Genomic DNA, 18,522 nt, shown 5'->3' on the forward strand with positions numbered 1-18,522 from the left:
TTAAAAGTCAAATGGCCTAATATTTCAACATTTATAATTCTCTGAGATTAGTTGGAGTACTAAAACTTACTTTAAAATATTGTTGTAAACCAAATTTTTTATTTAGAATTTATCAAGATTGATATTTTTTATTCCTTTGATATTAGAACCAATAAATATATTTATATATACTGTATTTATCAAAATTGTATTATATTCCCACCTTTTAATTTGGGAGTTTTCATTTCACTTTGTCCGTTAGATTGAAAGTGGAGCTGTTTGGAAACAAGTCTACCAAGATCTTGGAATCCCTGTCTTAAATTCAGCTGCAGGCTACAATGTTAAATGTGCTTATAAAAAGTAAGTCAATGTGCTTGATACAGCTGTATTCAATATTTTACCTTGAAAGCAGGATGGAATTTATCGTATAACTGAGGCTAATTATTTCTTCTAAGAAGAAATGAGAAATTTTTACTAATCACTCCATAATAGCATTTTCTAGAGTGTATTTTATGAATACTAGATCTACGAGATATTCTGTGAAGAAAGTTTTTGTTGCCACGTAAATTTGGAAAGTGCTATGTGGAGGTTAATGTGTCAAAGTTTTAAAGTCAAGTAAACCCAGGTTTGAATCCTGGTTCTTTCAGTTATTGGCTGTTTTTGCCCTTGGACCATTTATTTGTTCTCCTCGCTTTAGTTTCCTCGTTTAGTTTCCCATTCCTCATGTAAAATGGGATAATACTACTTGCCTCAAAAGCTTACTCTGATGATTAAATGAGATTTTACATGTAGTAAGAGGCCCAATGCCTGGTATATAAGAAGTGCTCAACGAATAGAAGCTCTTACTAGTGCTTCTGCTACCTGCTATTGTTACAATTACTATATTAAAGATTATGACTGTCCACTTTTAGGATAGTTTTATTTTAGTAGTTTTTTTTCTTTGAAAAATGTTTCTATTTGGGTTAAAAAGATTGGGAAGAACTGAACTGGAATAAATTAGAATCTTAATATGGCTCATATCTGAGAACTTAAACAGAAGAAATGAACACATTTAAAAAACCACAACTCTATAGTAATATTTCGAAATGTTTTTCTAGATGTATTTTCTCTTCATGTTTCCAGATACTTATATGGTTTTGAGGAGTACTGTAGGTCGGCCAATATTGAATTTCAGATGGCATTGCCAGAGAAAGTTGTTAACAAGCCGTGTAAGGAGTGTGAAAATGTAAAGGAAATAAAAGTTAAGGAAGAAAATGAATCAGAGATTAAAGAAGTAAAGATTGAAGAGGAAGAGAATATAATACCAAAAGAAGAAAAGCCTACTGAAGATGATATTGAAAGAAAGGAAATTATTAAACCCTCTCTGGTAAATCAGATACAGTTAATGGTCCTTTGCTTTCTTTGGTACATTTTCTACATCCTCTGTAAAGTTTCCATGGTTAATTTATTGTATAATTTTGTACTTTATTTTTTGTTTGTTTTCTTCATTAAGTGCTATTTTTATATTTAAATAGCTGTTAGGTGTTTTTGCCTAGTGCTTTAGGAATGACAAGAGTTTCTTAAAATAACTAATAACTTTCTTGGTATTGGTATTGGTTGGTACTTCCTTTTGCTGACATTTAGATCATAGAATTAGGTTGACAGTTTTTACTTTTGTTGGTTTAGTTCCTCTGATCTTTTTCTAGGGAAGTAAAAAGAATTTGTTAGAATCTATACCTACACAGTCTGATCAGGAAAAAGAAGTTAACGTGAAAAGAACAGAAGAAAATGAAAATCTGGAAGATAAAGATGAGACAACTGGGGTAGATGAATCCCTCAGCATAAAGGTAGAAGCTGAAGAAGAAAAAGCAAAATCTGGGTAAGAAATTTGTTTTTGGTTAAGATGCATTTTGGCTGAGTGGATTCTTGTAATTTGCTCTTGGTGTGTGTGTATGAATCTAAAGTTGATTGACAAAATATAGAATGAATGATTTGCATTTATCACATAAATAACATTTGCCTCCTTCAGAGACCCTACTAGTGCAAATTTGTAGCAAAAGATATTTTTGATCTATTCTGCTTGCTCTCATCATGGAAATTTATAAAATTTTGACCTAGAGAAAAGCACTTCTTACTGCATGAAAGCTCTGCTGAATAACCAGATAACACAAATTTGGCAAGATGGCTTTCTCCAATGTTTTGTAGATGGTATGTTGGCTGTAGATTTTGAGACTTCTATTCATCTCTTAAGCAACAAATAAGAATGGAAACATGTTAATTATTTAGTTTTTAAAAGGCCAAAATTGTTAATGTGTTTTATGTGACAGTAGCATTTACTTGTTTTGGTCAGTTTGGAATGACCAATTATTTAGCAATGTAATTTGTGCACTGCCAGTGGACCCCTGGATTTTATAGGTGACCTTTGGCATCTAATCTTATTTCTGAGGTTTAACACACCTAAACGTCTCCATTGTTAGTGGTCCATTAAGTAAGTACAACCAAATTTTTTTGTTCATTTTAGCATTTTTCTGAAATTTGGCCAGAGCACGCAAACAGAAAGGAGAAAAAACACATGCTTAGATGAATATAGTAAAAGGTGTTTGGTTTTGTGCTTTGTTATATATCTGTGTGTACAAATGGATATTTCAAGTACTCCTTACTGCTATTGGGGATTATTTCAACTATTAAGAAACTTAGTAAGTATTCAGTTTTTTGCCTAAAATCTCTTGATCATTTTAGTGTACTGCTGAAATTTTGGCCTCAGCACGCAGATAAACATGAAGGAAAAAAACCTGGGTTTAAACGAATATAGTATAAATGTTGGTTCATTATATTTGGTTATATTTGTGTGTGTGTAAATGTATATTTGAAGTACTCCTTGCTGGAGTCTGTTTGAACTATTAAACTTAATAAGGATTTAGCTTTTTGCCTAAAAATCTGAGTTTTAAATCTGCAGATATTTCTGGAGCATCTGTTGTGTGGAAGGCACTATGATAAGCCTATATTTTCTCTTTGTTACTAATAATTATCTTAACGTTTCAAGTTGATAGTTCAGTTTACAGTAGAAACTGTTTTTTAGGTTTTAATTTCTTTAATTCCTTGACTATATGGCTTTTTTATTTGCTACAGATATTCATAAATATATTATACCACAAACTGAAATTTTCTTGGTGTGACTGCCCTAATTTGGTAGATGTTCTTTAGAAGCATTATGTACTGGGAATGTCCAAAATTGATTTCTGAATTTTATTAGATAAGTGCAATAGAAAATTTTACAATTATAAAAAGTTAATATATACATATTTTTCTAGTGTATAAGTTTCTCTAAGTAATTAGCTACTGCCAAGAGTTTTCAGTGTCCTTCCTTGGTCGTCCAGGTATGGGAGATGAAATAACTTCTGTCAAATGCCTGGTTCGGTGCCTGGCCCATAGGAAGTAACAATAAAGTTTAACTTTTTGTTTTTTAATTTGTTCCATTGTAAGGAGTATTACATCAGACTGGGAAAATTTGATATTTCTTTGTGAATTCAGATCAAAAGTCCTTGCTGATAGGCTTGGTTTCCCAAAATGTAGTTCTCTAAAAGATAACTAACAAAGCGTGTATGTGTGTGTGTGAAAACCTCAACTTAATTTTTTAAACCCATATGCTGGTTGCATTTTAAACTTTCAAAGGCTATCCTTCTTGGCATTCTATATTCTATCTGGTTTAGACCTTTACCTCTGATTTTGCCACTGAATTCTTAGAGAGGAGAGGAGAGTATCTTCTTTGGCCAATAGCCAGTAATTGTGTTGTTTGCTTCTATATACTTCAGTATTTTATTTAAGTGACCTTCATTTGGTTTGTGTCTGAGGTTGATATTAAGTGCAAATTTTTAATTGCTTTGTTTTATTTTTTTTATTTTTTATTTTTAAATTTATTAATTTGTTTTCTTCTGTTCCTTCTTCTGCTCTTGTGTATTTTAGTTGTGGGTGCTTCTAGTTGTGGCATATGGGATGCTACCTCAGCATGGCCTGATGAGCAGTGCCATGTCCGTGTGCAGGATCCAAACCAGCAAAACCCTGGGCCACTGAAGCGGTGCACTCGAACTTAACCACTCGGCCATGGGGCCAGCCCCTGCTTTCTTTTATTAATACACAGTATTAGGTTTTTATTCCAGATTAAATAAAAGATTGCTCTGGCTACCACTTAAAGTAGGATTGTGCTTGCTACATTGGCATTTACCAGTTGTGAATTACGGAATATAAGATCAGTTTAGAATTTGTTCTCATTTAAAAATTTTTAGACTTTTTATTCTCTTCTTTCTTATACGATGATTCTGGGGTGCATGATAAATCTTTTTGGTGCATAATAAATATCTTCTTTTGTTGTGGCCGCCAGAATACACTTCCTTTTCTCCCTGATATGCAGGGATATAATCTTATGATTTAACCAAGTAGTAGTCTTTCACAAAAATGTCTTAGCTATTTTAGTTTTATACATGTATATCATATATATATATATTTTATATGTATGTAAAAAATTTATTTAAAATTGTTGGTAATAGTTTATAATCCATAACACCCTTTCTGAGAATTTCTTAGATATGTTAGCCTTAATAATAATTATTTCTTCATTATAGAAATGTTAATGTATTTTCAATAATAGAGTTTATATTTTTTATCTCAGATTGCAGCTGATTTTATTCAGGTTTTAATTTTTAAGTACTTACTTTATTTGATTGGAAATGAGTCCTTAGGAATAATTCTTGAGAATCTTTGTTGACTTTGTGATGTATTTCAGAGAAAATTGACCCATTTAGTACTTTTGTGAACTCACTCTTAATTTCACACGTCTGTTAGGCTTCCCTTCATCCCTCCTGCCTCACCATGTAGCGTGAAGAGGTAGGAGAATAAGAAAGCCTTATAGTGCTGCTTGTATCACTATTTATAAATTATTTCTGTTGCCTATAAAATTGCTTAGTTAGGAATGATAGATGAAGTTGGTTATTGCTAAAAAGGTTGCTTACAAGAATATAAAACTTAAATTATCAGTGGAGGAAGTTTTATATAAATATTATATCTATTAACATTTTTTAATATAATTTCATTGGAAATGAATTTTTTGTGTGTGTGAGAGGAAGTTTGGCCCTGAGCTATCATCTGTTGCCAATCTTCCTCGTTTTGCTTGAGCAAGATTGCCCCGAAGCTAACATCTGTGCCAGCCTTCCTCTGTTTTGTATGTGCGATGCCACCACAGCATGGCTTGATGAGCAGACCATGAACCCCGGGCTGCTGAAGTGGAGTGCGTGAACTTAACCACTACGTCACCGGGCCAGCCCTATATCCGTTAACTTTTAAAGCCTGATTACTTAGCTGTCTTGTGGTTCTGTTTTATAATATTTATTCATTAGTCAGCTGTGAAGTGATGGATTCTTTTTGAGAGAAAACTTGTAATAAGTATAGACATAGCAGAGCAGATAAAAACTTAAGTAAAGTCGAGAATTTCATATTGAAGTTTTTTTTTTTTATAAATTTAATGCTTGGAAAGACTATAACAAGATTTTCTCTAACTTGTTTAATACAGATTTGTGGCTAATATGAATGTGAAAATGCCCACTTTTAGAAAGTACATGAATATTGAGATGATCAGGATAGTTGCGATGCTACTTCTAGAATGGTTTGACTTTTAATTTCATATTATTTGGAATTGGCCTCATATACCTATTTGTGTGGAGCTTCAAAGTTGAGAGAATTGGTAGAAGTATTTCAGTAAATGTGCAGTAAAGAGAGCAGAAATTGTGGTGAAATTTAGACGAATAGAAAGAAAAAACTTGATGTGATATTCATGTGAAGTTACTAGAATATTCCTGTGAAAGGCAAAGTAATACTTCAGTTAGTACAAAATTTGAAAATTTGGTTGGAGCACCTTTTAAAGTTGTTAAGACTAGCCCCATTGGCTAGTAAAAATTTTTGTTTCAAACATCTGAAGGCTAGAAATATTTGAATGAAAAATAACTTTTAGTCAGAGAATGGCTATGAGATGTAATGACTTTTGTTTTTGTCAACCGAGATGTAAAACACTTTTGTTTATTTATTTTTAAAGTATGCTTTTCTTCCTTTTCTTTTTTTTTTTTCGAGTGAGGAAGATTGGCCCTGAGCTAACATCTATTGCCACTCTTCCTTTTTTTTCCTTCCCCAAAGCCCAGTACACAGTTGTATATCCTAGTTGTAAGTCATTCTGGTTCTTCTATGTGGGATGCCGCCACAGCACGGCTTGATGAGCAGTGTGTAGGTAGGTCCATGCCCAGGATCCAAACTGGCGAACCCTGGGCCACCGAAGCAGAGTGCACGAACTTAACCACTTGGCCATGGGGCTGGCCCCTAACACACTTTTATAATAAAACATGAGAAAATTATTACAGTCAGACTTGCTAGTTTCTCGCTCTTCAGCACAACTTCTATTCTTCTGGCTGTTGGAAATTTTCTTTAATGCATTTGTTTTTCAAGCTTCATTTTCTCTAAATGCATTTTTCTGTAACCATGGTCATCTTATACAGTTTTAGTTTTTAATACTAAATTGAAACTCAGAGAATTTTGTACACATGGAACCTGCTGTACCCGGAACACTCACAGCCACGATTTTTATCAGTTTATGTGGTTTGCAACTGAAAAGCTTATGAAGTATCTTTTATTAACTGCGATTTTTTAAACCTTTCAAGAGATGAAATGAATAAAGAAGAAGATGAAGATGATGAAGAAGCAGAAGAGGAGGAGGAGGAGGAGGAAGAGGATGAAGATGATGATGACAACAATGAGGAAGAGGAATTTGAATGCTATCCACCAGGCATGAAAGTCCAAGTGCGGTATGGACGAGGGAAAAATCAAAAAATGTATGAAGCTAGTATTAAAGATTCTGATGTCGAAGGTGGAGAGGTCCTTTACTTGGTGCATTACTGCGGATGGAATGTGAGGTAACTTGAGTTTTAGCTAGTGATTACTACCTAAAAACACTTATAAAATCATTTTCTATTTTAAAATTTGATTAACGAATTACAGACTTAGTAGTTTTCTAATTGAGATGATAGTACCATATAAAAAATATGTAGTTTTTAGCATGTAAATGCCTCGCTTAGTGACTTCCTACTTACTGTTTTCAATATTTAGAAGATATCCTTAGTGTCTAGAAAACTGAAGTCTACATAATTGATTTTTATGTTATAAATGTAGATTGATAGAGGCAACATTATTGGTGAAAGGATAGAAAAATCTCTTGAAAAGATAAAAAAGATTTGAGCTTCTTGATGTCTACACACAATTATCAGGCTTCTTGCTCTCTTACATTTTCAACTACCTTGCCACAGAAGCCTCTTCTTTGTAATCTGCTTAAGTCATCACATTTTTTTCCTTTAGAAGGCAGGGGTTTTAAAACTGATTTCTTAAGAAGCTTTAGCTATTTCAGGAAGGCCTCATCTCCTCATTAACACCTCTTGCATTACAGCCTTTTTCAGAAACCTCAGAAATTTATATGTTTGAAACAATATAGTTGAAATGTAAGCAAGTCTGCTTGACTAAAATAGAGTGCACTTTCTGACTGCTACTAACCTAGGGAAGTGAAAGGCAAGACTGAGGTTTGGTTTTAGATTGTGTTCAATAACTTGTCTTTTTCTTACACAAGTTTCTTTTGGTTTATCCAAAGAAATTTTGTGTTTGAATTTTATCCAAAATTGGCAAGCCAATTTTGGAATCTGATCATTTAGACATCTTTTAAGAAAAACTTAATTTATTTTGGAGTGTTTGATAATTATGTTTGAAATAATAGTCTATGATAGAGTTGTAGCCCTTCAAAAGTTAACTATGAAAGTTTGAAGTGGCGATGATGTGCCTAGTGTCTTCAAGGAGGAATACAGTTCTCGTGCTTTATATTTAAATTGTATTCTGTGGTTTGGGAAGTTATTAAGAAAACATCATCTCAAATTCTCTGTTTCTTAAAAAAGAATATACTCTCTGTTTCTTAAAAGTACATTTTGTGTTGTCCTTTTGCAGGAATAGGATGCTCTAGAAGCATGTCTAATCTGATTACCTTTCTTATTTAGAGAAAAGTACAATTCTGATCCATTCTGAAGGTTGGGAAAATAGCAACTCAAGTCATAAGGAAATATTCAGGAGTTATTGTTTAGGACTTATTTTTTATTATTTCTAATGAGCAAGACTAACAAAATATTGAATTTCAAGAATACCTATCATCAGTGTTGTCCTGAAACATAAGCTTTTCCAGATATCACTTTTAACATCATGTGTAATTTATCCTTTTGGCTGTTGGTTTTTATGCTACCTCTTGCCACATGATTTTCCTCACTTGAAGGGCTGGCTATTAATCATCTTGTTCAAAGGAAGATACTTGAAATCTCAGATATAGCTACTGTAAGAATATTTTGCCCAGTCTTTGATATTTAATCATTTTGATCTTACTAAATGATCTTATTAAATATAAATATAGAGGAAGTTCCACTTTTGCCTAGGATGTAAATGTAAATATTGAGTATGTTAGTTTAAAAACAGGAAGGAGGGGCTGGCCTGGTGGTGTAGTGGTTAAGTGCGTGTGTGCTGCTTTGGCAGCCTGGGGTTCGCAGATTCTGATCCCTGGCTCGGACCTACGCACTGCTTATCAAGCCTTGCAGTGGCAGTTGTCCCACATATAAAGTAGAGGAAGATGGGCACGGATGTTAGCTCAGGGCCAATCTTCCTCAGCAAACAAAAAAGAAAAGAGAAAAAAGAGGATTGGTGGCGGATGTTAGCTCAGGGCTAGTCTTCCTCAAAAAAAGGAAGGAAAAAATTGAATCAGCAAAAATTAATAATTACAAGTAATGCCCACAAGATAGATAAGAGCTGCATCATCTTTTACCTCTCCTTTCACTTCTTCTCTCCCAGTTATTTTGCTAGTTTATGTAACAAGGCAGTTTTTCTAGTGGCCTTCATAATAATGCTTTAAATTCTGTGACAAATGGTTGGTATTTAGGTGTTCTCCAACTTTCACTGTAATCAAGGCTTAATTATTCTCTATTAATTGTCACATTAAACAGAAGAGGCTTAGTAGGTGTAAGAATTGAGACATTCATAAAATTCTGCAATTAAGATACAACTTTCTGGAGGCAGACTGGTTGCGTAGTGGTTAAGTTCGTGCACTCTGCTTTGGTGGCCCAGGGTTCGCGGGTTTGGATCCTGGGTGTGCAAGTACACATGGCATCTCGTATACAAAAAATAGAGGAAGATTGGCACAGATGTTAGCTTAGGGCCAATCTTGCTCACCAAAAAAAAAGATACAACTTTTTGTCTTGAGATTGACTAAGGGAAAGAATAATCCTATCCTAGGAGCACTTGGATTTTGGAGCGTAGAAAGAATGTCCAGTATTTTAGCTTTGAAATTGGTGAGAGGATTTAGTAAGGTAAGGAAAGATTTTAAATTGAGGCATTTAAGTTTTTAATAATAGAGGAAGGAAAATGAGACCTAGTACAACAGGACATGCTTGTGTTACTGAGAAGGATGCCATCTACTCCTGACAACTCAAGTATTTGTATGGTGTGAACTTTCAGAAGAAGAAAACTTACCATCTTGATGAAGACCTTTAGGGTGGATCTCTACACACTACAGCATCATAGAGAAAACAACTGTGCTTCAATAGATTAAGCAGTTAATATTCTTATAGTCAACCTAACAGTATTCATATTTCTCTCTTCAGTAATAACCAGTCTAATTGATGAATAAGCAATAATTATGACTTTTACTGTTCCTTCATATCTGAAGCTAATCTAATGAGGACTGCAACAAATCCTCATCGGCTCTACAATTATTTTCCTGTTATTTTGGGGATCTTCAGCTTCATCTCTGAATTTACACTTAAGAGAGGTGAAATTAGTAGTGAAGATTTATGCATGGAGGTTCATGAAAATAGTTTTATATTCAGTGGCAGTCACTCATTGCAATAGCAATTTAGGAAATTTTGTATGGAGCTATTTATTTGAGTTTTGTTTGATCCGAAACATCATTTTCCAGCGAACAGATTTTTCTTAAAATAAGAATATCTTAGTTAAAAAAATACTGTTTTTCTTGTAATTTTTACTTTTTTCCTTTTTTCTAAAGTGCTGTATAAACCTTACGTTAATATAAATTTCATTTATAACCCTACTTCACAACTTAAAAATGTTAATTTTTGTTACACAAAGGATAGTGTTTGGGCCAATTTGTTTTTACTATTACGATGGGGAAAAAAGGGATATTTTTACATGCTTACATCAAATTTACTGGAAATAGCCAGAACTGAGGATCCTGAAAGACATAATGGCTTATAAATGGTATATTGCTATAGAATTTTTCAGATATGGTGACCATATGTAAAACTATTGTACAACAATATAGAGATTACTAGGTCACTTTGAATAAGCCATTGCTTTTTTATAAATTTTTTTAACTCTTCTAAAAATAGCATTCAATCTAGAAAACTGGAAAAATACATATAAGTAGAAAGATAAGGTCACTATCTTAGTGTGTACTTTTTTCTTTTAAAAAATATATCTCCATACATTTTAAAAACGTATAAGTAGTTTTTAATAGTAGGCTCTCTGTTATATTTGTTTTAATTTCTCTTGGTGATATTAATATTTTATAGAAGATTTTAGTATCATTAGTTATTGCTCCTTTTCATTCTCAAGTTTCTAAGTCATGCCTTAATGTGGGATTGATTTTTTAAAAATAAAGTTACATGTTGAAATTCACCTGCCATAAACTTTGTTAAATGTGTTGGATTTCTCCTTGTCCAATAATGGCTTTTCTTGTTTATTAATACAACAAGTGTATTGGAACTATTTAGATTACTTCACATGGGATTTAAAATACATCAGTATTTTATTGTGTATTGATACTGATTTATTTTTCTCCATTCATTTCCAGTTTGGCTTTCCATAATCAAGGAGTTGGTAATTTGATAAGGATATTACTGTTTTTTATATTGAGGATCACCAACTGTGTAAAAGGATTACCCTTAAGTAAAAGAGAAAGACAAAAGAGACACTGTAACATTTCAGCTGTAAAACTCTTAAGTAACAACAGTTCTATTCCATATTACAAGTTATAGAAAACAAAATAGATAAATTATACTTAAATGTATTATTTGAAATAAAAGTGAATTTTATTTTAAAAATGTCTTATTTTTGTAAGCAAATTGGGTCATCCTTGGAGGGAATTGGGGAGAGGACTAGTAAAAAGCTTTCTCAGACAAATGCGAACATTCAGCTGCTTTTTATCAGACATTATTCCTTTATTTGGCAAACATAAGTTTAACATCTATGTGCCAAATACTGTGGTTGGCACTTTAGATACAAAGAAATGGTCCCTATTTAGGAATTTATTTTCCAGGCAAAGGAGTTACCCCACCAGGATTTACAACCCATTAGTCCTAGCACCTATCTCCTCTGATGCCTGCAAGCCTCTCCTTATGTTGCTTACATTCTTCGATCACTTGTTATAATCATTTCTTTTGACTTCCACGCTCTTTGCTGCTCTTTGTTGCTTTGTAGTACTCTCCTAACAATACCACAAGAATCCTAATTAAATCTAAGACCTGTGCAGCTCATTTTGGCTGGAGAACCACACCGCCTGTTGTTATTTTAAATTTGTGACTGTGAACCTCAAGTGGGTACTATATGTCCTCCTCCTGTTCACTCTCCTACTTTGTTAGAAGACTGTTTCATACTGTTTTCTTTTTTTTTAAGGGAGTGTTTATTTTATTACTAATTTTTTTTATTGAGGTATACTTGACATACAATATGTTAGTTTCAGGTGTACAATATAATGATTTGATACTTGTATATATTTCAAAATGATCACCACAGTAAGTCTAGTTAACATCCATCACCATCCATAGTTACAGAAATTTTTTTCTTTTTTTCATACTGTTTCTTATCTTCTCAAATCCCCAGCATTTCTTCCCCATCCTCACTTTCATCTGGTGACCTTGCTTCTTACCTCATTGAAGAATTGAAATGAGAATTTCTACAGACTTCCACTACTTCTACCTTCTTACCTGCATCTGTTGCCAGTTTGTCTGCCTTCTTATTTTTAGCCATAGGTAAACATGCATGCTATTATCTAAAGCCAGTCTTCTAATTGCTGTACCTTCTTGCCTAAGTCAGAGACATGGGCCCAGAAATTCTCCCCTTTTTTCTCTTTATTGTCGGTTTCTCGCCTAATCATTCCCATCCACATATGGACCTGCACTATTTCTCCCATCTCAAAGAAAATTCACTTGAGCTTTCCTCTGCTTTCTCCTACTGTACCATTTCTTTGCTCCATTTCCATCCAGCAAAAGTAATTGAGTTATCTACACTTGTATTCCAGTTTTTCTCCTGTTGTTTTTGTATAAACCCACTCCAGTAAGGCTTTTTCCCCCACCATGCTTCCAAAATTGTCACCAGTGACCCCACCTACCTGAATTCCATCCTTATTTCTTGACCTCTTGTTACTTGTCTTATTGGTGGAACTTGACCCAATTGATTGCTCCTTTCATGATACTTTTCACTTCGGTTCCAGCTGCTGCAGCTGCAAGTGTTTCTCTTATTTGCTTTCCTTTTCTCCCTTTCTCAAAATGAAGAAACCATCCTTCAGTTATCCTATTTTTTGTCTCGTACTTCATGTTTGTGTGTTTTCTCCCTTCTAATTGTTCCCTTCTTTTATCCTTCTGATAACACATTTTAACTTCTTTTACGTTCTATTCGTATTTTCTCAGTCTAATTTGAGTCACTTTTCTGATACTGAATTTTTCTAAATTATTTTTTGGAGCCAAAGGAATTTGACCCCTAGAATATAACTTCCACCTAGGACTGTGGGTAAATTGTTTTTGTCATTGTTTAAGCTTTCTACATCATGACCACATTATTTCACATTATGAAAGTGTTTAATTTTAAAACATGAAAAAAAAATCGCAATTCCATATTCATTCCATTAATATCCTTCGCCACATCCAGAACAGTATATCCCTGGCAATTGGTAACTGGTAAGTGAATATTGAACTAAATTTTACCTCCGAACAACAAAATGGAAATAGAGCAGAAGTTAAAATCCAAATAAAAGGGCCTGGTTTATAAAAGTAATACCCATGGAATATAGAGTCAAATGGGGGATTGGGACAGAACCAGCCTGGCTCTCTCACTGGAGATTCTTGATTCTTTTATACGTGGTAACTGTTTAACTTTTCTGAGGAACTGTGAAACTGTTTTCCACAGAGGCTGCACCATTTTACTTCTTACCAACAATGTATTAGGGTTCCAATTTCTCCATGTCTTCATTAACACTCATTATTTTCCATTTTTAAAAAATGTTTGTTATAGCTAACCTAGTGGGTATTTTGTTGTGGTTTTGATTTGCATTTCTTTAATAACTAGTGATGTTGAGCATTTTTATGTACTTATTGGCCATTTGTGTATCTTCTTTGGGGAAATGTCTATTCAAGCCCTTTGCCCATTTTTGAATCAGTTGTTTTTTTGTTGTTGTAGGAGTTCTTCATATCTTCTGTATGTTAATCCTGTAACAGATATATGATTTGTAGATATTTTTTACCATTCTGTGAACCCACAGAATTATCTTTGCACTCTCTTGATAGTGTCTTTTGATGTACAAAAGTGTTTAATTTTGATGAAGTCCAGTTTATCTATTTTCACTTTATTGCCTGTGCTTTTCGTGTTGTATCATAGAAAACATCGCCAAATCTAGTGTTATGAAAATTTCCCCCATGTTTTCTTCTAAGAATTTTATAGTTTTAGCTCTAATATTTGTTTTTTATCCATTTTGAGTTAATTTTTATATATGATTATGGTAGTCACTTCTTTCTTAGGACCTTTTTGGGTCATATACAGAGCCCATCTCCTAATTAGCAGCCAAAATAGAGTTGAGAGTAAGAGACTGGAATGAATCTGATTGGAAATGCGCATATCCTGTGATTTTCCTTCTACTCTATGTCCTCTTTTTTCCCTTTAAAAATTTTTATGTAGCTTTCCAGCTTAATTTCTCTATTCCTTCCTTCTCTTGGATGTTCTACATTCTCCTTTTTTTTCCTTTCCTTCCATGTAATCTGGTCCCTGCCATACTTTCATTGTATATGCCACTGGATTTAGGAATATTGATAAAAGATTACGGAGTTGTTCAACTCATATGCTTTGAAATAATTATTCTGGAATTAATAGAAAGGAAAGCAAGGTACTCTAGGAAATTATCTGCTTTATTTCTGTAGTGTGAAAGTTAAAGAACTGTAAATAAAGACCATTTGACAATGGTTTCCAAGTAAATATCTACAAATTTGTTTTAAGGAGGAGAAAGGAAATACTGCCCCTGTCTTTTTCACCAAGCCTTCCTAGTCCCTTGCATGCACCTTCTCCTGAATGTCATTCTTCTTTTCTTGATACCTCCCTATTGTCTTCTCCAAACTCTCACCTTCACAGACCCTTTTGTCACAGTCTCCTAACCTATTCAGTCATGTTTATGGTATAAAGCATATTAAAATTAAAAAGTAACTGTGGCACTCAAAGGGCTGTATGCTACTGTTCATGTGAAAAATTCTTTTGCAGCATGCAAAAATTTTGTATCAGACAGTCGTACATGTAAAGAAATTTAAAACAGAGCTTAAAAGCAGTGAATAAGGTGAACATAAAAATAATTTTCACTTAAAAACAGTGATTTTTGAGTTGACTAATTTTTCAGTGCAAGTGAAAAGAAACATTTCCTTTTATTTCCTTTGTGAAAAAAGATTAATAACTCAGGTAGTTTTGCACTCAGATGGGCTTTCTTTCTTTGTGTATGCAACGTAGAGTGTTAACTAAACTGGGCCTGTTTCATTCAGTGGTTTTTTTAGATTATCAGGTACATTTAGTGTAAAATAGAAACCTGGATCTGTTCCATTTGGTAGTTTTGTCGATTAGCAGGTACATCAGTATATTTCTCTAAATGTGCACAAATACTGATCCCCTCAACTTATCAAATATTAATAAAGTAATCTTTGGGGGAGTACTTTTAAAAGTTATTATCTGCATCACAAAATACAGTGAGTGCCACAATTGTTAACCATTTGCAGTGGTCTTTATAAGCCTGGTACAATTCTCTGTGATGTATTCTTAACATTACATATTACCTCTGCCCCAAGACTATGCCTTTGTTTTATTTTACAGAGCTAAATTCCCTAGGAAACCTGATTGATAAAATTATATACCATTCCCTTGCACTGTTTGTGTCAAATCTTAAATATGATTATTCATGTTTCTGTCATTCTACTGTTATCTTCTTTGTTATCATGAACACCATTCCTATGTCTTTGTGGATTTAATAGTGTTATATGAACTGGAAATATGAAATGTTAATAGCAGGCTTAGAATTTTATTTTTTCAATAATACTTTTTGTTTTGTTATATCTTAAGTATATGACTAAAAGCGTTAAATTGTGTTCAGTGGGTCTTTTCATAAATTTTGCTTTAGATATTCTCTTAGATTAAAAATATGCATAAATTGAGATTGTTATAGAAAATTCGTAAATATCAATAACCTTGCTTGTAAAGTTTATAGTAAATAATAAGTAGTACTGCTTTTCATCATGACTTTGTCTTTTTTCCTATTACAATGTCATGCTTTTTTTTCCTCATATTTTCTTAAGAGCGAAAAATTCTTTCCTTACTAAGATAGCCTAAATTTCCACTTTAGATGTGAGCTTTTTAAAAGTTGTTAGTTATGTGGCATATATTAACTTTTTTGTGTATAGATAGGCAAGACATAAAATACGTATTGTTTAGCAGTTATTAAATGAATCTATCCATTACAGAAAACAAAATACAAATGATTCTAACATTTTACTTAAATTAATGAGTGGCTATTAAATTGTATCTTTTTTAATAATCTATATACATATTTCACATAGTTTTTAAGTATTAAGTCAGTTTGGTTTTGCTTATGAAATTAGTTTTAAAATATCTTTATTCTCCATGTAATTTTTTTTCAATCTCTAAGATTATGTCTTTTGGGTATCTATTAATACATGCTGATAATATTTCTTTGAAAATGGTTTAGTTGGGTTTAAGAAGAACCAAAATCTGAATTGTTGTGGGCACAGTAACCATTTTGGTACCTTATGTCTGGTTGACTAACATTCTTTTCCACTTTTATTATTGCTGAATGATTTCTTGGATGATTTGCCAACAGATCCAAACAAAAATCATAAAGCTTTCTTTTTAGAACTGCTTTTCTCTGGTGAGAGCAAGCATGCTATGGTCTCTGAATGATTCCTTCTAGCTTTGTATAAATATATTAATTCAACACATTTTAAAAATTCAAATATTTATGTGGCTTCTTCTTTCAGAAGATCAGAAGGTTTGTACTGTTACTTTTGTAATTACTACTTAGTGTTGCTCTCTGTTAAATTGTAAGCTCCTTGCAGGAAGGAGCTGTGCTGCATTCGTTGCTGAATGCCTAGTGCCCAGCACAGAACCTATCACATGATAGGTACCTCAGAAGTATTTGTTGAGTGAATAGGCCCACATGCATACTTTTAGTCTTGGAGTTTCATATAATTTTTCGTTTTGGGGATCATCTGGCCCAGCTCCTTCATTTTATATAGATCAGGGAGCAGACTTTTAGAAGTTAAAGGAATTGCTCATGCATCTGTTCTTTCATGTTTGTCCCATTAGTTGAATATTAGATGATCTCAGTAAAAATATTCTGAGATAAGTCATATATATACTTTGAAAATATTTTCCTTAGTTCTTTAGTTAAATATCAGATAAGATATTGTCTGGATTCCATGCATCAATTACAATGAACTATTGATAACTGAATTGAAAAGGTATGGTCTAGTCGCTAATAGACTTAGTCTTAATTTTCTAATTCAGTATTTGTTTTTAGTATTTGTTTTAATATTTTTTAAATATTTGTTTTTAATATTTGTTTCAATATTTGTTTTTTGATATTTGTTTTTAAATGGAAGAATTTGGTAATCCTTTTTTCTTTGTGCCCTGGCAAACTATATTTCCTTTTCTCACGAAGAGGCCAGTTACTCTCTTCTGTTAATAGTTTCTAAAGGTAAAGTTCAGTTAAAGACGGGATAGTTCATATCAGTAATCCAAACTACCTGGTTTTCCTCAGACAGTCTCATAAAACTCTGTTGCTTGTATCTAAAATTGCTAGTCATTTGCTTGTAGGCCAACCGCTTAGCTTAAATTTCTCTCCTAGTTCTCAAGCTACATTATCACTAAACGTGATAGCTGACAGCAACAGGCCTGCTATCCTTACAGAGAAATTTACGTATTTAACAATAAAGTGGTTTCTCTGAAGACCTCTTCCCTAAATAGCTGTTAAATAGGGTTCTTCCTACACAGTAGAGAGACCTCATCAAAATATGTGTTCTAATGTCTTGATTTCCTCTATGGTACTTAAAGCAGAGTCAGGAATATTGGAGAGCCCCTGTGCAGGGATAACCATTGTAGCTGAAGGAAGGGCAGCTTGTCTGTATATTTGGGGATGTCTGAGAAAAGGACTAGAGAGCCAGCCCTGATGGCCTAGTGGTTAAAGTTTGGTGCTCACTGCTTTGGTGGCCCTGATTTGCTTCCGGTTGCAGAACCACACCAGTCATCTGTCAGTTGCCATGCTATGGTGGCTGCTCACATAGAAGAACTAGAACAACTTACAACTAGGGTATACAACTATGTACTGGGGCTTTGGGGAAGGAAGAAAAATGAGGAAGATTGGCAACAGATGTTAGTTCAAGGCTAATCTTTCCCTGAAAAAAAAAGAATGAAAGAAAAGGACTAGAAGCATTTTAAAACCAAAAATTTTGTATTTGACTTCGTTAAGATTTTGTATTCTTTAAGAATGTATTTTGAGGGATGAATGGCTATCCTATTTGATACCCCAGAGAGAAACTGAGAAATGTTTTATGGTCTTCTATTTCTTAGCTGCAATTTTCTGCTGTTTGCCACTTCCCAGTAATTTCAATTTTTATGGCATTTAAGATACTTAAGTTTGAGCTAAACTTTCCCATTTTCTATCTTCATGGACTACTTTCTTATCTCTTATACCTAAAGTAAATGTGTTGTAGTCTCTTTTAATATATATTCAACATACTGTATAAAAAGTCTTAAGTTTATATAGAATAAACAGGATCAACTGCAGCTTTTTTTTTGTAGTTCGAACTAAATTCCCCTCATTCAAGTCTTTATACTTGGTATTTGGTAGGGAATCAGAGATCTTGACCCTCTAATATTGCTTCCTTTATTTAAATTAACTGGCACTAGTAAAATCAAAATTAAGTTGGTCTAGCTCTTATATAATTTAATGTCTGTAGGAAATGTTGATATTCTTTTTGGCGCCAGCTTTTGTTTTTTTCCCACCTGAATTTGTGTTTCTATTCTTTCTGTTCTTTGAAAGTATTCTGTAAGGAAAATAGAACACTTGAATAACACTGTAATGAGTAATTTACATAAAGGGAAAGAACATTTCCTATTTTTAAAATACAGTGGTTAGTTAGAGCAGTTTATATTCTGATCTTTTTTTTCCTCGTA

The 18,522-nt window shown here is 33.1% G+C and overlaps 1 protein-coding gene across 7 annotated transcripts in view; it reads left to right on the forward strand.

The window, feature by feature from the left end:
* Positions 1 to 18,522, forward strand: part of ARID4B (AT-rich interaction domain 4B) — a 148,716-nt gene that overhangs the window by 99,789 nt on the left and 30,405 nt on the right. For 3 of the 7 annotated variants that reach the window (XR_011496252.1, XM_014846555.3, XM_014846556.3), the window contains exons 14-17: positions 242 to 339; positions 1,102 to 1,345; positions 1,665 to 1,837; positions 6,657 to 6,908. Coding sequence is in view for 6 of the 7 variants with exons in the window: in XM_014846555.3 (XP_014702041.2) it covers positions 242 to 339; positions 1,102 to 1,345; positions 1,665 to 1,837; positions 6,657 to 6,908 (767 nt within the window). In the remaining variant the exon portion in view is untranslated. The remainder of the gene's footprint in view (positions 1 to 241; positions 340 to 1,101; positions 1,346 to 1,664; positions 1,838 to 6,656; positions 6,909 to 18,522) is intronic. The other 4 variants (XM_070492328.1, XM_070492339.1, XM_070492344.1 and 1 more) reach the window with 2 other exon arrangements.

Source organism: Equus asinus, chromosome 2 (genome assembly GCF_041296235.1).
Source record: "Equus asinus isolate D_3611 breed Donkey chromosome 2, EquAss-T2T_v2, whole genome shotgun sequence".
Lineage (NCBI taxonomy): Eukaryota > Metazoa > Chordata > Mammalia > Perissodactyla > Equidae > Equus > Equus asinus.